Source organism: Protopterus annectens, chromosome 13.part0, assembly GCF_019279795.1.
Source record: "Protopterus annectens isolate FY-2018-M chromosome 13.part0, PAN1.0, whole genome shotgun sequence".
Classification (NCBI taxonomy): domain Eukaryota; kingdom Metazoa; phylum Chordata; order Ceratodontiformes; family Protopteridae; genus Protopterus; species Protopterus annectens.
The window spans coordinates 9,795,956-9,823,214 of record NC_056747.1 but is presented as its reverse complement, the minus strand read 5'-3'; the positions used below and the strand labels follow the sequence as shown (position 1 = coordinate 9,823,214).

Sequence of the window (27,259 nt, the reverse complement as noted above, 5' to 3'; positions counted from 1 at the left end):
TTGCAGTTACGAGATCTGGGGACTGTGGGTGGTGCATCCTGGGATATAGTAAGCTCAGCCAATAAGAGACTTCGCTCTTTGGCATAAGCGTGCCGAGTCGGAGCCGAGGGATCGGCTCCGAACCCATCATTCAGAATGTAGGCGAGATAGGATCACATAACATCTATACATTTCTTGGCATTAAGCTTGAGCCCATGGCTCTGGCATCAGGCATCTGTTTCTGTAAGGCCCTTTTGTAGAATATCCACATCATTTGGGGATTCAATAACGGCTCCCAGTTTGCAGTCATCTGCAAACTTTGTTAGCCAGAGTCCCTTAGTGTTGGCCTGTACTTCAGAGAAGTAGATGCCAACCAAGAGTGGTCCCAGGACTGAACCCTGAGGTACTCCACTTGACACTTGTCTGGAGCTGGATTTGGAGTCGGCTACTTTTACTGTCTGGGTTCTGTCAGTAAGCCAGTTAGCAACCCATTGAGTGACGTAGGGATTTATTCCCAGCTTAGTAAGTTTATCTATGATTCCAGAGTGGGGGATGGTGTCAAAGGCCTTGGCGAGGTCCAGATAGGCTGTGTGGACTGCCTTACCCTCGTCCACAGCTCTGGAGACTGATTCGAAGAAGTCAATCAGATTCAGGAGACAAGATCGGCCCTTCACAAACCCTAACTGGGTGGGGTCTAGTGTTTGAAGGTTGTCAATGTCTTTGTTTATAAGTTCCATGATAATGCGTTCCATGCCCTTGCATATCAGGCTTGTCAGACTGATGTGACAGTAGTTCCCGGGATGCAAGGTGGATCCTCCCTTGTGCAGCGGGATAACTGTAGCTGTGCATCACTCAGTGGGCACGAAGCCTAAGGTGAGGCTATGATTAAACATGACACTTGGGTGAGGTGCCAGTTCATTTTGTAGTTCATGTAGTACACAGCCTGGGATGTCATCTGGTCCCATGGATGCTGTATTCTTAGCTTTGGAGAGTGTGGTTTCTACCTGTGTGGCCGTGATTATCGGAATTTGGCAATCTTTTGGTATTGAGATGGGCCCTTTAGGGAGTGAGAGTGGGGTGAAGTTGGCACTAAATCGATCTGCCAGGATATTGGCAATATCCTTGGGATCGGTATATTTAATGCCATTCTGTTGTAACTCAAAGCAGATCTGAGCATTGCCATTTAGACTCTTGACATAACTATAGAATGCCTTGTGGTTGTCTTTGGAATATTTGGCAATTTTATTTTCATAACTAGCTTAAGAGGATTTTATGAGGGATCTCAGCTTCTTACTGAGGCTGGTGAGGGAGTTTTTTGCATCCTGGGATTTTCCTCTTTTTTGCAACAGTTTCTTCCTTCTGTTGTATAGTTTGTTTATAGCAGGGGACCACCAGATTGGCTTCCTTTTTTTGGAGAAGAGCATCTTGGTTCTATTTGGGATGGCACGATTCATGCACGAGTGGATGTGCTCGTACAGTGTCTTAGTGTAGGATTCTGCAGTCGAACTTCCAGATCCCGTCTGCGTGGGTGTTGTGAAATTTGTCACTTCTGACTTCAGTAGCTTGAAGTTGGCTTTGGAGAAGTTTTTTAAGGAGGTTTCCTTACTGGGGGGTGGGGGTGGGATGTGGATGTCAAGGGTGATTTGCTTATAGTCAGACATGACCAATGAGGGGGTGACCACTGGTGTGGAGCATCTATCTCCCATGTTGGTAATGACCAGGTCTAGGATACTGGAGCCCCTGGTGGGACAATGGATTAGTTGATCCAGGGCATTGGAATTTATGAATTCCAAGAACTGTTGGGAAAAGGAGTTGGTACCTGAGTAGTTTTCCCAATTAATGGCAGGGTAGTTGAAATCACCGAGTATTAGGGTGTTTGGTTGTACCTTAATATTTTCCAGTATGTTTAGAAAGGTGTAGTGAGAATCTTGGGGCATGGTTGGGGATCTGTAGTAAGCTACAATTTGGATTGCAGACTTACCTAGTGTTAGTTGCACCTGGAGAATTTCAGATGCATTGTGTTGGGCAACTAGCCTGGAGGTGTGAATATCCTTGGTGAATATGGACACTCCTCCACCTTTAGTGTTTTGGTCCTGGTTTTGTGGCCGAAAAGTGTGGTAAGAATTGTAGCCTGGTATTGCAGGGGTGCTCTCTTTGGAGCCTTGAACCAGGTCTCAGTTACTGCACAGATATTGATGTTCTCCATTTTTAGGAGTGCCTCGAGAGAGTGCATTTTGAGGTTTAGACTTCTAGCATTGAGTAGCATTACCTTCAGATTTTGCCTGCTTCTATTTGTTACGGTGGTGGTTTTATCCTTTGAACCTTGCCTAAAAAAGGCACTATAAGGGTGGCAAGAGCTTTAGCCAGTAACCTGAATCCCAGGGGTGACAGGTGCAGACCATCTCTGGCAAAGCATCGTGGTTTGTCAATCATGCCTTCCTAGGCAGACAAATACTGGATCCCCTTTGAATGACACCAGAAGCTTAGCCAATTGTTGAAGTTAATCATTTTGTCCTTATACTATGGTATAATTCTTGGCGAAGGCAGGATGCTACTCAGGGCTAGGGTCATACCTGCCTGGGTCACATGATCCAAGAGCTCTTCCATATCTCTTTTCATGTAGTCCAGGGAGGTACGTCTCAAGTCATTCACTCCAGCATGGACAATGACAGTCATATTTGTACTTGTTGTGGAGTGACTTGAGTGCATGCATTATGTGGCGGATCCTAGCACCCGACAGGCAGCTGACTGTAATTTTCTCCTTGTTCAGTCTGGTGAGTGGGACATCAGTGTGACTGACTATAGAGTCACCTATGACTAAAGTGTTGGGTACATTGTCTTGCCTTAGGGGCTGTTGTTGGGTGGCACACTGGTGTTGTGAGCTATGTGTCACTTTGGTTGTGACTGGTGTTTGTCTGCATTTCGGCTTCGGAGGTCCTTGTTGCTTGGGCAGGTTAATGTTAAGGGCCTCCACATATGTGGGTTTAGTGTTGCTATGTGTGGGTGTTGATGGTGTGGGTTTTTGAAGGGCTATGAGTTGCTTGAGGTGTGATGCAGGTATTAACCTTCTCCTCTTGACTGTCTAGCACAATCTTGGCCAGAGAGAGCTTTGCTTCCAGTTTGGCTATGTAAGTGCATCTCTCGCAGGTTGTAGTGTTGGGTGGTAGGATGAGAGGATTGTCTGTGTACATGAGGCAGTTGCCGCATTGCCCCAGTATGCCCAGATTCACCAGGTGGACAGGAGAAATCAGCGGAAGCTGACCCTTGGACATGCCTGTTTAGGTGCTTTTATGTAAAGTTTAAGAGCTGTTTTCCCTTACCTTTGCAAGATACTTTGCAATTACAGGCTGTTTAGTGCCTATGATTAATTTCTCCTTATTGACAAGGAGAGCTGAGTGCTTTTATCTGTTTCAGGCTTCCTAGTGCTTTCCAGCAGGTTCTAGAGCAAGTGCTAGTCACAGCGGTTCAGATTTTAGTGCTATTACTGAGAAACCAGCTAGTTTTAAGGGAAAATTTGAAGAGCAGACTTTCTGGCACCTGGAATAGTTTAACCGTAGCCTCGCAGTGTTGCACAATGTGAAAAATATGCAAACACACGCGTTTTAAGTCAGAAAGTTGAAAGGGATAGTAATCAGCCCAAAAGGCTAATAAAATTAAAATTTCAGAGCTGGGAACCACTCCTCTAGCATTAGATAGGTAGTACAATGCTCACCAGTCCCACTGGTAGGCAGTAGGACTTCCCTCTACCAATGCAAGGTCTGGATAGCTCTGAGAACAGAAAATAAAGTCCTCAGACAAGCAAAGCTTGGGATATGTACTGGCTAGAAAAGGTGGGAAACGAGCAAACAAGATAGTATTTTTTTTTGTTGAAACAGGCTAAACAATGCAATAATACAGTAAATAAACACAGAAAAGGCTAACACACTTGAGTGTGTAGTCCTAGACAGTAAATGCAATTAAAACTCTACAAAATTAGCAATTTAAAACTTTTTTAAATGAAGCAAGGCAAGTGCACAACTGAAAAATGATTTAAGAGGAAGTAACACAGCAGAATAAGTAGCTAGTCTACATATACAGAGAAGTCTATATATACAGAAAAGCAGCTAAAACACACAAACACTTTGGATGCAGTGTAACATAGAGCACTTGAGTTGTAGCAATATTAAGGCAATTACAGTTATAATAAATGCTCTGAAATATACTCTATATTTCCAAAATGTTTGAGAAGCACAGTCAGGAGACAAGGAGATTCAGGCAAAAAAAAAATTTTTTTTTTTTGAAAGGGAAAAAGGAGAAACAGAAGGCCTTATCAAATGTTCTCTCTGTATTAGGTAGAACGAGCTAATGACACTAGACTGGGAGGAGTGTCCCAGATCAGATTTACAGTAGGGACGGGAAACTGCAAAGCCACCAAGTATAACAGCAACACACCAACAGGGAGGCAGGGTGGGGACAATACTAAAGCATTAGCCTACAGACAGTAAACACTAGAGAAAGCCACAAAATGAAAGTTTTTATACAGACAAAGATTTGTAAAGATACAGAATGCTTTTAACTGCAAACAAATAAAATAAAAGTGCTATATATAAATTGTTAGAAACAATAATCTGTATAAATAATAAAAAAACAGGATACTTACATATCTCAGTTAACAGTTGTAGTCAACACCTGTTATCCACTCTGCTCAGTGTGTATAGACAGAAACCCTATCAAAGTTAGGGCTTAAATACCAGAACAGCAGCTTTTGTTTTACAAAAGCACAAAAGAACCAGCCCCCACTAGCCAGCAGACAATTAACACAATCTAGCCAAGGTAAAGAAAGGCTTCAGCTAAAATAATAGCCTACAGACAGTAAGCACTAGAGAAAGCCACAAAATGAAAGTTTTATACAGATAAAGAGTTGTAAAGATACAGAATGCTTTTAACTGCAAACAAAATAAAAGTGCTATATATAAATTGTTAGAAACAATAATCTGTATAAATAATAAAAAAACAGGATACTTGTATATCTCAGCTAACAGTTGTAGTCAACACCTGTTATCCACTCTGCTCAGTGTGGCTATTATAGTTTGCTATAATCACTATAACAAATCTATACTACACAGCTGCAAGACCCTCTCTAAAAGGGTCTTGACTTCATCTACGCCTTTTTGGAAAGGGCTGGATTCTAGAAATATTCTAGAAGCTACTCTGCGACTTGCTCCTCTGTACATACTTTTACAAAGCAATTTCAGCTTAATTCATTCTGCTAAGACCAATATCCAGGGGTTCCTGGACTCCTCTTCCTCCTCCTCTCAGATGCAGGTAACTACGGTAATCTACCCATAGACATAATGCTACTGCAGCAGTGATCATTATTAAGAACAAAGAATGGTTGTGTAAGTTAAACTTACTACAGCAGTACATGTTTGAATGATCGCTGCTGTAGGTTGCTGCCTCCTTCCATCGCCCTTGTTTTTTGGTCGGTATTTTATGCCAGGGTGTTGACATTTATTTTTTTTGTTCTTTCTAGCACTGACCTTTCAGAGCTCAGCCTCCCTTTCACTACTGTTTGGAAAGCTCTGAAGGGATTTGTACCCAAACTTGGTTTTAGTCAGTTCAGCTTGAGTTGCCTGACAGTTTGGATGTGTGGTAGGTGCCCTGAAATTTTGGAAGCTGACTGGCCTTTATATCCTTGGCAGGATGTAACCCATATAGCTGAGGCTAGGATACTGCAGCAGTGATCATTCATCTACTGTTATGGTAAATTCAACTTGCACAACTGTAGTTTACAAAAACAAACGATATAGCCTGCTACTTGTCAAGCAATGGACAATACTGCTGTGCCAAATGCAGGACTGAAAAACATGCCAAAAAGTGAAACATTTCAGTAGCTATTACAAACCTCATTAACGATATAATCCAGTAGTTCAAATATGGCCATGGCTGGCACTCCAGGACCTGCACAATAATACACAGAGATGCAGTTAAGGTTGTCAGCTTGAACATTTTTGATTATATTATGTAGCCATACTATTACAAACACTAAAGAATACACATCCATACTACTTAAATCGTCACTCCATAAAATGGAAAATGCATCAGCTCGGTTAGGAAATAAACAGTTTAAGTCTCAATGAATACGTTGATCTATAAGCAAAGCATCCATCATATATACTACAGCCAGGTTTGTCTTTTCTACCACAGTACAGAAAATTTTATGGAAGATCTCCTTCTCAGGACGTGCAAATACTAGGTGGCAATGCATGCCATGTCACCTCAACTACTGAAGGGCCTGTAATCTCAAAGCCAGACAAGTTCTTTCTACCAGCCACAAGCATGCACTGTCCTACAAATCATGAAATAACAATGACAATAAACCACTTGCCAGTCAATAAGCACTTAACTGTACTTATAGTTTCCATTTCTGTGCAGAGACTTTTGACAGGAATTCATGGAACTAAGACATCCTGTTTAGCATCTACTTTTCTAAAGTAAAAGCCAATACCTAAGGTCTCTATCTGACTAAGTCTGCAGATGACTGCAAGCTGGCTTGCAGTGACTGAATACTTAAATGACTTAGCCATGCTAAAGGAAGGTTTGTCCCACACAAATTATCTGTACCAAAATTATGGACTGAAACTAAATACCAAAAAGTACAGTTTTGTACCTTTATTAGTTGCCAAGTGGTAAAAATCCAAAGACAGTTGGTACAAAGCAGCAAAATCAGACCAAATGGTAAAATCCAAAGTCAGTAGGTACAGAACAGCAAAATCAGACAAGCGCTTTCGCTTGGAGAATGCTTTTCAAGTCAAAAACAGTTGCCTGCAGTGAGGCAACTGTTTAAATGAGGATGTTAATTAGTCACATGTTTGGTTAGAGCTGAGTTGCATTAAGAAACAATTGAGACTGTTTTGAGCAAAAGAACAGCCAAATAATAAAATGAAACATTAAAATGTGCATAGGTTAAATTGACATTGCATTGTTTATACATGACTGGTAAACCAAGTGAGTGTTATGATGAAATTAAAAACTTTGCTTGTCAAGCAAAGTTTTTAATTTCATCATAACACTCACTTGGTTTACCAGTCATGTATAAACAATGCAATGTCAATTTAACCTATGCACATTTTAATGTTTCATTTTATTTGGCTGTTCTTTGCTCAAAACAGTCTCAGTTTCTTAATGCAACTCAGCTCTAACCAAACATGACTAATTAACATCTCATTTAAACAGTTGCCTCACTGCAGGCAACTGTTTTGACTTGAAAAGCTTATCTCCAAGCGAAGCTGTCTGATTTTGCTGTTCTGTACCTACTGACTTTGGATTTTACCATTTGGTCTGATTTTGCTGCTTTGTACCAACTGTCTTTGGATTTTTACCACTTGGCAACTAATAAAGGACTTACCTTTTTTACGAACTATTGTCTTCACTTTGCGGTTCTGGAACCACTCTTCTTGGTGTTATCAGTTTTGCTCTTATTTTTCTTCAACAGTTTTGTACCTACCATAAATGTAGATGTCCGATAGGTATGCATCTGCAGTCATCACATATGGGTTGTCCTGCCTCAGGCAGCCCTTCGGTCGGCCGGATTCCATAGTCTGGGTCCGGCGTCTGCTGATGTCGCCCCTTCCCCGACGTCAGAGCGCCTGGGGTATAAAAGCGTCAGCCGATGCCATCTTCCTCAGTTTTTCTTGCCCCAGATGCCAGGTGCCCTCTAAGGAAGGCTAAATTTGGAGAAATGCAATAAATTCCAAACATGCACAAAAATATATACATATATAAAAACAAATACACCATAATAGATAACCCCAGCTAGCTATGAGAGGGGAATGTACCCAAGAAATACCACAGAGGGGAAGGAGGGAGAGTAACCCTGACTGGAGATGCATACCTATCGGACATCTACATTTATGGTAGGTACAAAACTGCACTATGTCCTTCAAGGATGCATCTGCAGTCATCACATATGGGTAGAATACCATAGCCAATCTGGGGGTGGAGGATCTATGTAAAGGATGGTGTAGCTAAAATGCCCTGCAGGACTGCCGTAGCAAAGCCTGCTCTGGATCTGGAATATAAAGGTAAGTTGTAATGCTTGGAAAATGTATGCACGGAGCTCCATGTAGCAGCTTCTAAAATGTCCTTGGTAGCCACCCCTCTTAAGAAGGCTGTGGAGGTGGCTGTGGCTCTGGTCGAATGAGGTCTAATGTTAGCTGGCACAGTTTTTCCATGAAAGGAGTAACAGAAACGAATGCAATTCCCTATCCATTTTGAAATTGTCTGTTTTGAAATTGCTTTTCCTTGTGCACCAGCAGCATATGCTACAAACAACTGGTCAGTTTTTCTGTAATTTTTTGTTCTGTCCAAGTAGTAGCGCAACTGTCTGTGTATATCCAGGGTGTGCAAAAGCTTTTCCCCTTTGTTTTTTGGATTTGGAAAGAAGGTAGGCAGGTGAATAGCTTGGTTTAATGAGACCCTAGATACCACCTTTGGCATAAATGAAGGATTGGTTCTCAATGAGACTGTCTTGATGAAAAATAAGAAATGGCTGTACTGCCATGAGGGCCTGTAACTCAGATACTCTTCTTGCTGAGGTTATGGCCAGAAGGAAGGCAGTCTTCCATGAGAGGAACTGTAGTTCTGCAGATGCTGCTGGTTCAAAGGGAGGCAGTGTTAGTTTTTCCAACATGAAGTTAAGGTCCCAAGTTGGCAGTGGTGGTTTCCTTGGAGGATTGATGTTTTTAATTCCTCTTAGAAACTGTCTTAGCAGAGGATGAGAGAAGACAGGAGGATCAGTGTTGTATTCTGCTGAAATTGCTGAAGCATGAATTTTAATGGAAGAGTAAGACAGGCCTTTGTGGAGCATTTCTGCTAAATATTCCAGGATATACGCCATGTTCATAACTGTTGCATCTAGGCCCTTTGAGGTGTTCCAGGTGTGAAATATTTTCCATTTTTGCTGAGTATGCCTTTCGTGTGGAAGGCCTGCGAGCTTCCATGATGATATCCTTCACTCTCTTGGATAGCTTTTCCTGGTGATGAGTCAAGGTATTTTCCAGGCAGCTAGCTGTAATGTTTTCAGGTTGGAATGCAGAGTTTTGTAATTGTGCTGTGTCAGTAGAAGTGGCCATTGCGGCAGAAGCCATGGTTTTGTCCGTGACATGCACTTTAGCAATGGGTACCAGTGCTGTCTTGTCCAGTCCGGAGCTATCAGAATCACTCTTGGCTGCTCTGTCCTGATCTTCAGTAAGACCTTGGTCATTAATGGAAGAGGTGGGAATGCATACACTGTTAGAGTTCTCCAGCTGAAAGAGAGGGCGTCCACTTTCCATGCTTGTGGGTGGTATGTCTTTGAGCAGAATTTCTCCAGCTGATGATTGTGTGGGGAGGCAAAGAGGTCTATGTCCGGTCTCCCCCATGATTGTGTTATCTGATGGAAGATGTCTGGGTGCAGCATCCATGATGTTCCTGCTTAAGTTGTCCGCCAGTATATTGTCCTTTCCTGGTACAAACTGGGATTGCAGCTGTATATTGAGTGTCAAGGAAAGCTCCCATAGATTCATCGCCAGTCTGCAAAGAGGGTAGGAATGGGTGCCTCCTTGCTTGTTTATGTACCGCATAACTGTAGTGTTGTCTGTCCTTATTAGCAGGTGGCCCTGATGTAGAAATAACTTGAAGGCCTCGATTGCATGCATCACTGCCAGCATTTCCTTTTGGTTTATGTGCATGCGTAGCTGTTTTTGTGACCATAGTCCTTGAATGCATCTTCCTTCCATGTGCGCTCCCCATCCGTGGTCTGAAGCGTCCATTGTAATGGTTTGGCTGGCTATTGGTTTGCTGAAGGGCAAACCCCTGTTTGACTGGCTTGCTTGAGCCCACCACAGAAATTCCCTTTGAAGGCATGGGATGAGTGGTATCAAAGTTTCCAAGCTGTGACTGTGCTGAGTCCATAAACTCCTTAGGTACCATTGTAGTTTCCTCATGTGTAGCCTTGCTTGAGGAATCAGAAGAATGCAAGAAGCCATGTAACCTAGGGCCTGCAGGATTTTCCTTGCAGTCAGCTGAGTTTGTTTTGACAGGTTTTTGAAGTAATCCGGTAGTTGGTTTTGTTTTTCTTCTGTGAGGAAAGCCATTTGGGTGGTTGTGTCTAGATCCGCACCCAGAAAGGTTATTCTTTGGGATGGTACAAGTCTTGACTTGTGAATGTTGACTGTATATCCCAAGGCCTGAAGAAGATAGATGGCATAATTCAAGTGTTTTACCAAAATTTGTTGGCTGTCCGCTTGTATAAGGCAGTCGTCCAGATACGGGTATATTTGCATCCCCTGAAGTCTGCAGTGTGCAATTACTGATGCCAGGCATTTCGTGAATACTCTGGGCGCAGTAGATAAGCCAAAGGGCAATGCTGAGAATTGATAATGCTCTGAACCTGCAAGAAATCTGAGGTGTCTTCTGCAGCTTTGTCTGATAGGGACATGCAGATATGCCTCCTTGAGGTTCAGAGTTACCAGCCAAGACCCCTTGCCCAGCATGGGAAGGAGTTGCTGTAGAGTCAGCATTTTGAATTTTGGTGCAATGAGATAAGTATTTAGTGCGGACAAGTCGAGAATAGGCCTCCATTGCTTTTCTTTTCTTGGAACAAGGAAGAGTCTGGAATAAAATCCTTGGCCTTGTTCTGCGAGAGGAACCTTTTCTATTGCTTTCATTTTCATTAAGTTGGAAATTTGCTTCAAAGCCTCTGCCCTTTGATTTGGTGGCAGGTCTGGCATGCCTTTTCTTTTCGGTAATGTGTGGAAATGGAACCTGTATCCTTTGTCTATTATTTGTAGTGTCCATTTGTCCCTTGTAATAATGTGCCAATTTTCTGAAAATAAGGAAAGCTTTCCGCCCAAAGGTGCTTCTAATTGAGCCCTGGTTGGCGGTGTCAAGGCAAAGTCATTGAGTCTGTCCTTGTGCAGCAGTTGTAGGCCCTGTACTACCTCTCTGGTTGGGATGCTGCCATTGACGTCCTCTGTAGGAGCCTCTAGCTTGCCCTCTACCTCTGGCACGCCTGTTCTTGCCTCTCTGAAATCTGTCTGTGTCTGGAAAGGACCAGTTCTTGGAAGGCCAATTTCTGCTGAATCTTGGTGGTTGGACCTGCATAAAATCTTTGACTGTTTGTACAGATTTTGCCTTTTCTTCAAATTTCTTTAAGACCTCCTGAGCAGTGGGGCCAAATAACTTTTGCTTTTCTAGTGGGGCATCCAAAAGCTTTGCTTTAACATGGTCTGGCAGAGACTGTTCCTTCAGCCAAGCATGCCTACGTATAAAGTACAGTTTTGTACCTACCATAAATGTAGATGTCCGATAGGTATGCATCTGCAGTCATAACATATGGGTTGTCCTGCCTCAGGCAGCCCTTCGGTCGGCCGGATTCCAAAGTCTGGGTCTGGCCTCGGCCGATGTCGCACTTTCCCCGACGTCAGAGCGTCTGGGGTATAAAAGCATCAGCCAACGCCATTTTTCTCAGTGTTTCTTGCCCCAGATGCCAGGTGCCCTCTAGGAAGGCCAAATTTGGAAGAATGCAATAAAATTCCAAACATTTTCCAAAAAATATATACATATATATACAAACAAATACACCATAATAGATCCCCCAGCTAGCTAATGTAGGGGTAAGTACCCTAGGAATACCATAGAGGGGAAGGAGGGAGGGTAACCCTGACTGCAGATGCATACCTATCGGACATCTACATTTATGGTAGGTACAAAACTGTACTATGTCCTTCAAGGATGCATCTGCAGTCATAACATATGGGTAGAATACCATAGCCAATCTGGGGGAGGAGGTACTAAGAAAAGGATGGTGTAGTTAAGATCCCCTGCAGGACTGCTGTAGCAAAACCCGCTCTGGATCTGGAGTATAAAAGTAAATTGTAATGTTTGGCAAATGTATGCACGGAGCTCCATGTAGCAGCTTCTAAAATGTCCTTGGTAGCCACCCCTCTTAGGAAGGCTGTAGTGGTGGTTGTGGCCCTCGTTGAATGAGGCCTGATGTTTGCAGGAACTGTCTTAACATGAAAGGAGTAACAAAATCGAATGCAATTTCCTATCCACTTTGAAATTGTCTGTTTGGAAATTGCTTTTCCTTGTACCCCAGCAGCATATGCTACAAGGAGTTGGTCAGTTTTTCTGAAACTTTTAGTTCTGTCCAAGTAGTAGCGTAGTTGTCTGTGTATATCCAGAGTGTGTAGAATTTTTTCCCCTCTGTTTTGTGGATTTGGGAAGAATGTAGGCAAGTGAATAGCTTGGTTCAGGGATACCCTAGATACCACCTTTGGCATAAAAGTAGGATTGGTTCTTAGTGAAACTCTGTCCTGATGGAAGATAAGAAATGGCTGTACTGCCATTAAAGCTTGTAACTCAGATACTCTTCTTGCTGAAGTTATGGCCAGAAGGAATGCAGTTTTCCAAGACAGAAACTGTAGATCCGCCGATGCTGCTGGTTCAAACGGAGGAAGTGTTAGTTTCTCCAGCACAAAGTTGAGATCCCAAGTAGGTAAAGGGGGTTTTCTTGGAGGATTGATGTTTTTGATCCCTCTCAGAAATTGCCTGAGGAGAGGGTGCGAGAAGATGGGTGGATCCACATTGTATTCTGCTGAAATTGCTGAGGCATGAATCTTAATGGAAGAATAGGACAGGCCGTTGTGGAACAATTCTGCTAAGTATTCCAGAATATGTGTCATACTCGCCACTGACACATCTAAGCCTTTTGTTGTGTTCCAAATGAGAAATCTTTTCCATTTTGCTGAGTATGTTTTCCTTGAGGAAGGCCGTCGAGCTTCCATAATAATGTCCCTTACTCTCTGTGATAAGTTATTGTGAGGGGGATTTATGGAATTTTCCAGGCAGTTAGTTGCAATGTTTTCAAGTTGGGATGCATGATCTTGAAGTTGTTCTGCGTCAGAAGAAGAGGCCATAAGGGGAGAGGCCATGGTTTCGCCTGTGACATGCTCCTCAATAGTGGGTACCAGTGCTGCCTTGGCCAGTCTAGAGCTATCAGAATCACTCTTGGCTGTTCTGCCCTGATCTTGAGTAAAACCTTGGACATTAATGGGAGAGGTGGGAAGGCATATACTTTTAGAGCTTTCCAGCTGAAAGAGAGGGAGTCCACCCTCCAAGCTTTTGGGTGATATGTCCTTGAGCAGAATGTCTTCAGTTGATGGTTGTGGGGGGAGGCGAACAGATCTATCTCCGGCTTTCCCCATGCTTTTGTTAAGAGTAGGAAGATTTCTGGGTGCAGCATCCATTCGTGTGCATCCATGGTAGTTCTGCTTATGCTGTCTGCCAGGACATTTTCTTTCCCTGGCACAAACTGGGACTGTAGTTGGATATTGAGTTTCAGGCACAGTTCCCATAGATTCATAGTCAGCCTGCATAGAGGGTAGGAATGTGTGCCTCCCTGCTTGTTTATGTACCACATGACTGTGGTGTTGTCTGTCCTTATTAACAGGTGACCTTGATGTAGGAAAGGTTTGAAGGCCTCGATTGCGTGTATCACTGCCAGCATTTCATTTTGGTTTATGTGCATGCACAGCTGTCCTTGAGACCATAGGCCTTGGATACATTTGCTCTCCATGGGTGCTCCCCATCCTCGGTCCGAAGCGTCCATGGTGATGGTTTGCTTTGTTCTTGGTTTGTTGAAAGGCAACCCTCTGTTGGACTGGCAGGCATGAGCCCACCACAGGAATTCCTTTTGAAGGCAAGGAATAATTGGTATCAAAGCTTCTAAACTGTGACTGTGCTGAGACCATACACTCCTTAGGTACCATTGTAATTTTCTCATATGCAGCCTGGCCTGTGGAATCAGAATTATGCAGGATGCCATGTAACCCAGGGCCTGCAGGATTTTCCTTGCAGTTAGCTGAGTTTGTCTTGTCAGATTCATGAAGTAATCCGGAAGTTGTTTTTTGGTTTTCTTCTGTGAGAAAGGCCATTTGGGTGGTTGTGTCTAGATCTGCACCCAAAAAGGTTATCCCTTTGGGATGGAACAAGTCTTGATTTTTGGATGTTGACTGTGTATCCCAAGGCCTGTAGTAGGTGGATGGCATATGCCAAGTCCTTTATCAAATTTTCCTTGTTGTCCGCTTGTATAAGGCAGTCGTCCAGATATGGGTAGATTTGAATCCCCTGAAGTCTGCAGTGTGCAATTACTGATGCCAGGCATTTCGTGAATACTCTGGGCGCAGTAGATAAGCCAAAGGGCAATGCTGAGAATTGATAATGCTCTGATCCTGCAAGAAATCTGAGGTGTCTTCTGCAACTTGGTCGAATAGGGACATGCAGGTATGCCTCCTTGAGATCTAGAGCCACCAGCCAAGACTCCTTGCCCAGCATGGGAAGAAGTTGCTGTAGGGTCAGTATCTTGAATTTTGGCACAATAAGGAAAGTATTCAGTGCGGACAGGTCGAGAATAGGCCTCCATTGATTTTCTTTTCTTGGAACAAGGAATAATCTGGAGTAGAATCCTTGACCTTGTTCTGACAGAGGTACCTTTTCTATGGCTTTCATTTGAAGTAAGTTGTTGATCTGCTTTAAAACCTCTGCCCTCTGATTTGGTGGCAGGTTTGGCATTCCGTTTCTTTTTGGCAAAGTGTGGAAGTGGAACCTGTATCCTTTGTCTATTATTTGCAGTGTCCATGTGTCCCTTGTAATATAATGTCAGTTTTCTGAGAATAAAGAAAGCTTTCCGCCCAAGGGTGCTTCCAATTGAACCCTGGTAGGCGGAATCAAAGTGAAGTCATTGTGTCTGTCCTGGTGTAGTAGTTGTTGTTGCTGTTGCTGCACTACCTCTCTGGTTGGTAGGCTGCCACTGACGGCCTCTGTAGGAGCCCCTAGCTTGCCCTCTACCTCTGGGACGCCTGTTGCTGCCTCTCTGGGCTCTGTCCGAGTCTGGAAAGGACCAATTCTTAGTAGGCCAGTTTCTGCTGAATCTCGGTGGTTGTACTTGCAGAAAATCCTTAACTGTTTGCACAGATTTAGCCTTTTCTTCAAACTTCTTTAAGACCTCCTGAGCCGAGGAGCCAAATAATTTTTGTTTTTCCATTGGAGCATCCAGGAGTTTAGCTTTAACATGGTCTGGCAGGGATTGTTCCTCAGCCAGGCATGCCTACGAATAACTGCCCCAGTCATAGCTGACCTACATGAAGCCTCCAGTGCATCATAACCACACTTTAAGAAATGATTACTAACCTGCTGTGAGTTATGTACCAGGTCCTGAAGGGATTTACGGTCAAGGGGTTCAGAAGAAGAAAGTTTCTTATTCAGTTCATCTAACAAATACTCTTGGTACTGTATCATATGAAATTGACAATTTAATGCCCTGACAGAGTTTCAGAGGTATATACCTTCTTTCCCCATCTCTCTAAAGCTCTAGACTCCCTTTCAGAAGGTAGAGGATTTTTGGCAGTGGCAGCTGCAACCCCTTAAGGGCCCTGAGAAATAGTGTCTGGGTCTGCGGAATGGGCCTTATACAGATGAAAATGAGAATCCGGGACCCTGTAGTAACTATCAGGTTTGGCAGGTGCCGGGGGGAGAGTATCAGGGGCTGTACTAACATCATTGTACACATCATCAATACCATGCAAAACAGGAGGTATAGCTAAGGGCCTATGTTGAGGCAAATGCAAAAAGGTCCTTAATCTCTTTCTAGAATCAGAGAATTCTTGACCCTGCCATTGAAAATGCTCTCTCAGGGAATGCAGAGTCTCACCAAAAGAAAACTCTTAAGGAGGGGAGGCCGAAGGAATAGATTCTTCAGCATCAGAATCCTCATAGGGTGAAAAAGCCTCCTCCTGGTGGTCTGTTAACTCAGATCCATCCGTGGACTCATCTGAAGAGTGTTGATCAGAGGACTCAGTCCTGGGCCTTTTGTCTGGTGGTGGGTGAGAGCCCCTGTCCGGGTGAGGCTGAGAACCTCTAATTAAAGAGATAAGATCCTTTGCAAGGCTGAGGATCTGAGAACTAGAAGAAGTAGGCCTCTGGGAGGTAGTTTTGGGAGGCAAAGCTTTAGTAAGTTTGGCAGCTTTAGCCCTGGAAAAAAGCCTTAATGGACATGGAAGCAGGGGGTCTGGCTGCCCCACGTGCAGGAGTAGATTTGTCCAAAGGTATGGTGTCGGACATTTCCTGGACACTGGTTTTGGTAGGTAGCTCAGTAGCCGACTCAGCCGGGGCCTCCAGGGCCGCGGTGGTCGGTTGAGTAGATTTGGTTAAAGGAAGCTCCGAGGACTCTGTTTTGGCCGAAACCGAGACACTTGCGGTAGGCTTAACCGTGGCTTCAGCCAAAACCGCAGGCCGCGAGTGTCGGTCCTTGTCCTTCCGTTTTTTTCACCAAATGCGAAGTCGGAGTCTCCGACGGCATCTTATATGCAAAATTAGCCCCAAAAAATTCCTCTGCAAACTCCGACCGACGTCTAAGAGTTCGTCGGTTGAAGAAAGCACAGGCTGAACAGGCCGAGACGTCGTGGTCTGGGCCTAAGCAAGGAAGGCAGTAAGAGTGGAAATCCTTATGAGGTATTTGTTTCCCACAAGTTAAACAATTATTTACTTTATCTGACATCGGCTGAGGCAAGAAAGAGTCCCCAACGGGGTACTTAGCTTTTTCGAAGTCTTCGGTAGTGAATTTCTTCTTATCACAGGATCTGACCGACCGGCACTTGCGAATTGCTTCTGCTTCGGGCACCGCGCGGCAAGAAAGACTGAGGAAAATGGCGTCGGCTGATGCTTTTATACCCCAGACGCTCTGACGTCGGGGAAAGTGCGACATCAGCCGAGGCCAGACCCAGACTTTGGAATCCAGCCGACCGAAGGGCTGCCTGAGGCAGGACAACCCATATGTTATGACTGCAGTTGCATCCTTGAAGGACATCTGCACCTGTCATAGCTGACCTACATGAAGCTTCCAATGCATCATAACCACACTGCAAAAAATGGTTGCTAACCTGTTGAGAGTTATGTACCAGATCCTGAAGTGATTTGCGATCTAGGGGTTCAGGTGAAGACAGCTTTTTATGCAATTCATCTAACAAATATTCTTGGTACTGTATCATATGAAATTGACAGTTTAAAGCTCTCATAGCAAGGATAGCAGAAGTATACACTTTTTTACCCCATCGCTCTAAGGCCCTGGACTCCCTTTCAGAGGGGAGAGGATTTTTTGTAGTGGCAGCTGTAACCCCTTTAGGGCCCTGGGAAATAGTTTCTGGATCTGCAGAGTGGGCCTTGTAAAGGAAAAGATGTGATTCCGGGACCCTGTAGTACCTATCAGGTTTGGCAGGAGCCGGAGGGAGAGTGTCAGGGGTTGTGCTAGATTCCGAGTACACATCATCAATGACATTCAAAACAGGGGGAATAGCCAAAGGTCTATGCTGAGGCAAATGTAAGAAGGTCCTTAATCTCTTCCTGGAATCAGAGAATTCCTGACCCTGCCATTGGAAATGCTCCCTCATAGTGTGCAAAGTTTCCCCAAAAGACAGTTCTTCAGGAGGGGAGGCCGAAGGGATAGATTCCTATGCATCTGAATCCTCATAGGCAGAAAAAGCCTCCTCCTGGTAGTCCGAGAGGGCAGAGCCAGCAGAGGCCTCATCTGAGGAGAGGGGATCAGAGGGCTCAACCCTGGGCCTTTTTGCTGTAGAAGGTTGAGAGCCCCTGTCCTGATGAGGCTGAGAGCCCCTAATTAATGAAATAAGGTCCTCTGCTCGACTAAGGATCTGAGAACCTGTAGTGGGTCCCTGAGGGATAACCCTGGGAGGCATAGATTTTGAGTGTTTAGCAGCTTTAGCCCTAGAGAATGCCTTAATAGACATGGATGCAGGAGGCCTGGCTGCACCACTTGCTGGTGTAGTTTTGTCTAAGGGAATGGTGTCGGAAGGTTCCTGGACACCAGATTCCAAAGGAGATTCAACAACCGAGACAGTAGTGGCCTCCGGGGCCGAGGTTGTCGGTTGTACGGTTTCGGTGGACGGTAGTACCAAGGACTCGGTTTCAGCCGAAACCGACACACTCGCGGTAGGCCTGGCCACGGTTTCAGCCGAAACCGCGGACCGTGGGTGTCGGTCCTTGTCCTTGCGTTTCTTCATTAAATGTGAAGTCGGGGTCTCCGACGACATTTTGTAAGCAAAACTAGCCCCAAAAAATTCCTCTGCAAACTCCGACCGACGTCTAAGAGTGCGTCGGTTGAAGGAAGCACAGGCGGAACAGGCCGAGACGTCATGGTCTGGGCCTAGGCAAGGTAGGCAGTAAGAGTGGAAATCCTTATGAGGTATTTGTTTCCCACAAGTTAAGCAATTATTAATTTTATCTGACATCGGCTGAGGCAAGAAAGAGTCCCCAACGGGGTACTTAGCTTTTGAAGTCTTCGGTTTAGCTGAATTACAGGAGCTGGCCGACCGGCACTTGCGAACTGCTTCTGCTTTGGGCACCATGCGGCAAGAAAGACTGAGGAAGATGGCGTCGGCTGACGCTTTTATAACCCAGGCGCTCTGACGTCGGGGAAGTGGCGACATCAACCGACGCCGGACCCAGACTTTAGAATCCGGCCGACCGAAGGGCTGCCTGAGGCTGGACAACCCATATGTGATGACTGCAGATGCATCCTTGAAGGACATCAATGCATTATTGTATCCCTTAGGAAGTCATCTACCCTGGGAACTACCATACTGAGCCCTAAGATCTGACCCAATTATTCGGGATTTGGGAACATATATGGACAGTAACCTACCTTTTTGACCAACCTGTGTCCACTGTTGTAAGAAAGTCCTTCTATACTGCACAGACTATAAACAAAAGGACTGTGTCTAGATCTGGGGATGTCATTGTCCCCTTTACGCAGCCCTCATTAGGGCAATTATTGAATATAATGCCCTCTTTGGCATGTATCTGTCCAGGGTATATGCAACAACTGGAATGCCTACAAGAGATACTTTACTAAAAGGATATAAGGCCTAAACAACATGTCCTGCATGAACTGATTCAAAGCCCTGTCACTATACTCAGTATCCTACAGACTGCCAAGAGGTGACCTGGCGGCATACAATGCACTCTCTGATACTGATGGATTTATTGCACATCAGGAAATCAAATGTCATCAGAAATGTCTAGGGATCTAAACCCCCTTCTGTAACATCAACAGAACAGCTTGGAAGAACAGGTACATCTCACCGAAGATACTGCTGCTCTGGAAAAGATTCCTGATACATGTAAAACAAAGTTCATCCCTGTCCATATTCAACTGCAACTCGGATCCTTGGATGGGAAACAGAAAATTTACCACAGGACTGACCTCTGTACAACTAATGAATAGAGGCAGCTCCTAAACGCTTTATCTCACGCAAGGGTTCCCTCAAATTATCTATGGTATGATCCCAGTTGTTCTCATTTGGGAAAATATGTAATTACTGACCATGAGATGGGTTAAAGCCAATATCCAACCAAATGTGATAGGCTAATTCAAGCACAAAAAGGGAAGTTAGCTAGGCTTAAAATGCCCCACAAGGGCAGCTAGCCTAATACTTACCTATGTACCTATAAATACAATATATAATTTGTTATGAACCACATAAGCTCTCAACATGATTTTGAAAGTTAACTAACTTGAGATAAAGGTACAAAAATGAAAGTTATGTCATTAACAATGTTAGATCCAGGTCTGATTTTTGCCTATTCAAATGTATGTGTTGTTGGATCTGACTGGATCTGACCTTGGTGCCGACTTCAAAGTTTCATTAAATCCAGAGCTCTGAATCCTCCCCCAACCATAATTCCCTAGGCACTATATTAGATGCTCACTTCACGTTTGCCCTCCAATTTCTGAGACATATAAAGACATGTTACCTAATAGGGCCTATCTTAAGAATGAACCCCTAATTTAGCTAGTCCCAAGTTGTTGTGCACAGACGGGGAATAACACCCACTCAATTATCTCAAAGCCATAGATGACAATTTGGAAGGACAACAAAAATCAGACAACATGGATCCAATGTAAATGCTAAGTAGATAACTTTTGTATCCAATATTGTCTATTTTCATCCATTTCAAACCTATGGGACAGAATGCCAAGATATCAAACTTGGTGCAATCAAGGAGAGACACTCCCTAGTGTGGTGGAACCAAATGAGTAACGTGATCTGGACTGAATGTCCAACTTATTGTGAGACATACAGGTGTGTAGGTGGCCATTGCACAAATGTCGTCAATAAATAAAAAAAGAAGTTATGTATTCACATAATGTCCCATCTGTGTTGTCCATTTTCCTTCTTCTTCAACAAATAGGGATTCAGATCCAATCCCTAGATCTGACTTGGACACTTTTTAAAGATTCTAGGATCCGACTTTCGAGCTCCTCCCTTTCCCATAATTCTCCTGACCACTACAATACCTCAAATTGAGTTTGCTGCCATTGTATGTATTACAATCATAAAATACGATAATGTTATGACAGAAATGTGACAGCGGACAGATTAGGAGCTCAAACAGGAACTATGGTTCTTAACAACAATTCTGTCAGGTCTCTCCCAAAGTCACATACAGAGGGGAAAGGGGGGGGGGGTTGAGGAAGAATGAAAATGAACAACACAGATGGAACGTTAATCTGAATACGTAAGTTCTTTATCTGATGTTGTCATTTACATTCGTTCCTCAATGAATGGGACAAACTCCCCAGCTATGGTAAACCATGGGTGGCCCTCATGGAACGCTATTCCAGAGAACCATGGAACCAAAGGCAGCTCTATTTCTTGAAATGATTTTCAATTCGTGATGTGCAATAAAGGTATAGGTATTAGACTATGTGGCAGCTGCACAAATATCATCACTAGAGGCTCTAGTACAGTAGTGTACAACATCTGGCCTTGGGGCCAAATCCGTCCTTCCACGCAAAGTACAGTTGTGTACACTTACCATAAATGTAGATGTTCGAGTGTATTCACTGTTGCAGTCATTACATTTGGGTAATATGCTGGCTGGTTGCCCTCAGTCGGCCTGAATTCCAAAGTTTTGGGTCCTGCGTCGGTTGCTGTCTTCTCTTCCATGACGTCAGGTCATCAGGGGTATAAAACATGCAGCTGACACCATTTTCTTTAGTTTTTCTTGCCCCCTGATGTCAGGTGCCCCCAAAAAGGTAACAAAATAATACATATGTATATGTATAAATGCATCAATATAAACTTTACCTTCATCTACAAGCAAATACACCACATAGGTTGTAGAAGACAGAGAAGGAAAGATAAACTTCAGAATGACAGGGGGATGGCAGGAGGGTAACCTGGACTGCAACAGTGAATACACTCGAACATCTACATTTATGGTAAGTGTACACAACTGTACTATGTTCTTCATGTTTCACTGTTGCAGTCATTACATTTGAGTAGAATCCCAAAGCTATCGTTGGGAGGCTGGAGCTAAACAGCATTATGTGCGGCTATAAGGCTCTGCAGAACTGCAGTGGCAAAGCCTGCCCTGGACTTAGAGTAGAGAGGCAAATGGTAATGCTTTGTAAAGGTGTGAACAGAACTCCAAGTAGCAGCCTCTAGAATGTCTTTGGTTGGTACTCCTCTGAGAAAGGCTGCTGAAGTAGAAGCAGCTCTGGTGGAATGGGACCTAATGCCCTTGGGCACAGGTTTACCACAGTGTAAGTAGCAGAAACGGATGCAGTGGCTTATCCGCTTTGAAACTGTCTGCTTTGAAATAGCCTTTCCTTCTGATCCTGCAGCATATGACACTAGTAATTGCTCAGTTTGTCTTGGAGCTTTAGTCCTGCTCAAGTAGAATCTTAGCTGTCTGTGTACGTCCAAGGAATGCAGAATTCTCTCCCCTTTGTTCTGGGGATTTTGATAAAAAGTTGGCAGATGAATTGTTTGGTTAAGAGCCACACTGGAAACGACCTTAGGCATGAAAGTAGGATTTGTCCTCAGAGACATCCTGTTTGGGTAAAATATGATAAAAGGCTCTACAGCCATGAGGGCCTGTAGCTCTGAAACTCTTCTTGCTTAAGTAATTGCTAGTAGCAGAGCTGTCTTCCATGATAAGAACTTTATATCAGCAGTAGCAGCTGGTTCAAATGGAGGCAGGGTGAGCTTTTCCAACACATAATTGAGGTCCCATGCAGGTATTGGTGATCTTCTAGGTGGCCTTAAATTTTTGGCTCCTCTAAGATACTGCTTTAGTAAAGGATGAGAAAAGACTGGTGGCTCTGTATTGTAATGAGCCGAAATGGCAGAGGCATGGGTTTTGATTGATGAGAAAGATAGGCCTCTGTCAAGCATCTCAGTTAAGTATTGTAATATCTGAGGAATATGTGGTTCTGCTGTATTAGTTCCTTGTGCTTGATTCTAAGCACAGAATCTCTTCCATTTGTCAGCATAAGATTTTCTAGTACTAGGCCTTCTGGCTTCCAAAATGACATCCATCACAGCTTTACTGAGAGGTGTCGTTTGTATGATTACAGGATTAGCCATGCTGCCAGGTTCAGAGTCTGTAGTTGATTGTGCAGGATCTGATTGTTTTGCTGGGACAGTAGTTGTGGTTTTTGAGGCAAGGTCCAAGCTGGGTACTGAGACAAGTTCCTTAGGATTGGGTACCAGTATTGGCGGGGCCACTCTGGGGCAATTAATATCATCTTTGGCTTCTCTTGTCTGACTTTTAGGAGGACCTTGGGTAGAAGAGGCGGGGGAGGAAAGGCGTAAACTGATAGTTTTTTCCAACTGAAGGATAGGGCGTCCACGCTCCATGTTTGTCTGTGATAAGTCCTTGTGCAGAATGTTTTCAGTTGATAATTTTGAGGAGAGACAAAGGCTCCCCCATTTCTCGGTTATCACGCTGAAGACTTGTGGATTTAGTATCCACTCGTGAGGATCCATAAGGTTTCTGTTTAAATCGCCTGCCACAGTGTTTTGTTTTCTTAGCAGGAATTGAGCTTGAAGATGTATTTGGTAGGTCAAAGCTGTGTCCCACAGTGCCATGGCTAATCTGCAAAGGGGGGTATGAGTGTGTGCTCCCTTGCTTGTTTATATACCACATGACTGTGGTGTTGTCCGTCTTTACCAGTAGTTGTCCTGGATGAAGTAAGTCCTTGAAGGCTGTTAGGGCATTATAAACAGCCAGCATCTCTTTCTGGTTGATATGTAGATGCATTTGATTTGGTGCCCATATGCCCTGAATGCATCTTCCTGCCATGTGGGCCCCCCAGGCATAATCTGATGTGCCTGTTGTTAAGGTTTGGCTGGCAGGGGGTAGAGTGAAGGGCCGTCTCATGTTTTGGTGACAGGCCTTTACCCACCATAGAAACTCCTGTTGCAGGCAGGGAATGAGAGGAATCAGTGTCCAGACTGTGTGAATGTTGACTCCATAAATTTTTTAGGTACCACTGAAGTTTCATCATATGCAGTCTTGCATATGGAATTAGTAGGATGCAGGATGCCATGAAGCCCAGAGCCTGCAGAATTTGTCTTGCAGAAGACTGGGTTTTTGTTGCCATCAGTTTGAAGTAAGTAGTCAGTTGCCTTTGTTTGTCTGGCGGGAGGTAAGCCATCTGGGCAGCTGTATTCAAGCTTGCACCCAGGAATGTTATCTTTTAAGAGGGTACCAGCTGTGATTTCTTTTCGTTTATTGTGTACCCTAGGCATGTTAGAAGCCTTTTCACAAATGCCAGGTGTCATAGAAGAGTGTCCTTGTTCTCTGCTTGAATGAGACAGTCGTCCAAGTAAGGATATATTTGAATACGTCTTTGTCTGCAAAATGCAATTACTGGTGCCAGGCACTTTGTAAAGACCCTGGGCGCAGTAGATAAGCCAAAGGGAAGTGCAAAGAATTGGTAATGCATTAAGCCAGCCTTGAATATGAGGTATCTTCTGCACGACTGTCTTATTGGGACATGCAGGTATGCCTCTTTTAGGTCTCAAGTCACCAGCCAAGCATTCTTGCCCAGCATGGGCAGACGCTGCTGTAAAGTGAGCATTTTGAATTTTGGAATGTCCAGGTATGTGTTCAAAATCAATAAATCCAGTATTGGCTGCTAGGCCTTGTCCTTTCTGGGTACCAAGAACAGTCGAGTAAAAACCATGTCCTTTTTCCTGTTCTGGTACTGTCTGAATGGCCCCCATATCCATGAGGGACGTAACTTGCATCCATGAGGGACGTAACCTGTTTCTGTGCCTCTGCCCATTGATTTTTTGGCAGATCTGGCCAACCATTTGTCATTGGCAGAGTGAGGGAATGGAATCTGTATCCCTGTGATAGGATGTTTAGTACCCACTTGTCCTGGGTTATTAACTGCCAGTTTTGAGCAAAAAGTGCTATTTTTTTCCCCTATGGGTGCTGCCAAAAGATAAGTGCTTGGTGTAGGCAGAGGGAAGTCATTGGGGTTGCTTTCTGTAGGTTTGCGCTTTATCTCCCCCAGATTAGGAGGTGGATGCGCCCCATTGCTTTGACCTGTATGAGTCTTGAGCCTGGTACCTGGAACCCTTAAGGCATCTGGATTTACCACTTTGAGCTTGTCTGACACAGGAAAGGACCAATTTTTTGTAGGCCAGTGTCTACTGAATCTTGGTGGCTGCACTTGTAAGAAATCTTTAACAGTTTGCATAGACTTAGCTTTGTCTTCCATTTCCTTTAAAACCTCTTCTGCCTTAATACCAAACAGAGAATCATGCTGTAAAGGTGTATCTAGCAATTTAGCTTTAACATGATCAGGCAAATTTTGTTCCTTTAACCAGGCATGCCTCCTAATCACAGATCCAGTAACAGCGGCCCTGCAGGAGGCCTCTAAAGAATCAAAACCACATTGCAAAGTATGCTTTCCAACTTGTTCGATTGCATGCAATAATTCCTGCAATTCTTTATTTTCTGCACATTCTGAAATCAACATCATTTTCTGTTTCAGCAATCCCATAACATGTTGTTGGTACTTAAGCATATGAAACTGACAATTTAAGGCCCTGATTGCCAAGGTTGCAGATGTATAAACCTTTTTTCCCCATCTGTCCAGTGCCCTAGAATCTCTGTCAGAGGGGGTAGGGTTTTTTGCTGTTGAAGCCTTAACTCCCTTTGGACCCTGTGAAATAGTTTCAGGATCAGCAGCAGGGTTTCTAAATAAAAATGTATGTGAGTCTGTAATATCTGTCAGGCTTACTGGGAGCCGGAGGTAAGGAGTCAGGGGTCAAGCTCGACTCCGAAAACACATCATCTACAGTGTCTAAAACAGGGGGAATGGCTAAAGGCTTGTGCTGCAGGAGAAGAAGGAAATCCCTGAGCCTCTTTTTTGACTCTGAGAAGTTTTGACTCTCCCAGTGAAAATGCACACTCAAAGTATGCAAAGTTTCTCCAAATGAATAATCCTCAGGAGGAGATGCAGATGGAATAGACTCCTTAGCATCAGAATCCTCATAGGGAGGCATAGATAATTCCTGATCAGAAGAGGTATCAGAAGAAATAGAAACCTAATCTGAAGATTCATAATCAATGCCTTGCCTAGGCCTCTTATCTGGAGGGGGAAGGGAACCAACCCCTGATCAAGGTAATAAGGTCTTCAGCCATTTTGATAATCTGTTTTTTAGGCATAGAGGCCTGTGCACGGGGCTCATGCGCCATTTTTTTAGGTTTAGAAGTTGCTTTTGTCTTTGGTTTTGCAGCTGTCGTCGGTTTGATGTACAAATGTTGAGGTCTGAATACACCCACAGAAGCTGGTACCTGCTCAGCAGCTCCGGACCCATCCAAGGGAGATACATCCGTCGGTCCAATACCTTGAGTATCTTGCGGAATGCCGGACTCCACATGGGCATCGGTAGAGGCCTGTGACTTGAAGGTAGCGGGTATCAGGGGCTGCGAAGGCACCTGAGTACCAGCGAACCAGCGACTGGCTTAGGAGAAGCCTCGTCGTCGGTTTTGGATCTCGACTGACTTTCTCTGTCCTTTTCTTTGCATTTTTTTATGTACTCTGGTAGTCGGATTGCTATCAGACGACATTTCTGGGTAGTGAAATCGGTTTCCAAAATAATTTGATGCAAAAATATACCGACGCTTAATAGTGCGTTGGTTAAATCAAGCACAAAACCGACAGCCAGGCACGTTGTGATCAGGGCCTAGGCAAGGAATACAGTATAAATGGAAATCCTTATGAGGTATTTGCTTCCCACATGTTATTAACTTTTTCTGACATCGGTAAAAAGCAAGAAAAAAGTTTCCCCAACGGGGTACTTCGCTTTAGTGAAGACTTTGGTTCTGAAACTCAAACTCGAATATTTCAGTAGTCGGCCGACCGGCACTTGCAAAATGCTTCTGCTTCGGGCACTGTGCGGCAAAAAAGACTAAAGAAAATGGCGTTAGCTGCATGTTTTATACCCCTGACGACCTGATGTCATGGAAGAGAAGACAGCAACCAATGCAGGACCCAAGACTTTGGAATTCAGGCCGACTGAGGGCAACCTGCCAGCAGATTACCCAAATGTAATGACTGTAACAGTGAAACACGAAGAACATCTCCAGCCAGTCCCCAGAGAGTAACCAAAAAATTAAAAAAAAAGGTGAAAAAATACTATGCCTTACTCCAGTCTTGCAAACTTTCCAGCATGTGCTTACTTACCTAATTGACTGCAATTGTTGCGCACACCTCTAATTTTAGCCATGGAAGTAGCTATTCTTTCTTGTTTAAAACTTAGAGTTTGTAAACAGCAGTAACTTTCTGCAAGAGTTTGTAATAAGTCATGGCTGCAAGCCAGAATAAAGTTAAATGCAAAGTTACACAACAGCTACCAGCGAAGGTCAACTCAGTTCAAGAAAATAAAAAAATCAATCGCTAGTTGGAGTAACAGTATCACTTCCCCATAAAACCATGCTAGAGCACGGGCCATTGAAGCAAACTCTTTAATTGTACAAAACAAAGGTTAAGCGCTTTCATCTCCTCATAGTAGACTTCGTTAGAACACTAAGTCCATCACTAACCAAAGTTAAATAACAGTTTCCTCCCAATCACATCAAGCAACCAATTGATCTCATACATATTCATATAATTAATACATATTCATATTGTGGATACTTAAAGAGACATCCTAAGTAGGAATCAATTATAAAAAAACTCATGTAAGGTTTCCTTTAGAACTCTAAATAAAAGTTTAAAAAAATTTTAAAAACAATATAGTATACACAGTAATACAATATGTGCAAAATGTTAAAACAATAAATATATATGGCTCAGTTATAAAAACAATGTAAACTCAATATCCTATGTTTGAACTTCTAACAGAGGTTTTGTGGGTATACATTTGTTTAT

The 27,259-nt window shown here is 43.7% G+C and overlaps 1 protein-coding gene across 2 annotated transcripts in view; it reads right to left on the bottom strand.

Annotated features, from left to right (window-relative positions):
* Positions 1-27,259, bottom strand: part of MAP2K2 (mitogen-activated protein kinase kinase 2) — a 1,901,538-nt gene that overhangs the window by 473,342 nt on the left and 1,400,937 nt on the right. For both annotated transcript variants that reach the window (XM_044055499.1, XM_044055501.1), the window contains exon 8: positions 5,864-5,919. In XM_044055499.1, the coding sequence (XP_043911434.1) occupies positions 5,864-5,919 (56 nt within the window). The remainder of the gene's footprint in view (positions 1-5,863; positions 5,920-27,259) is intronic.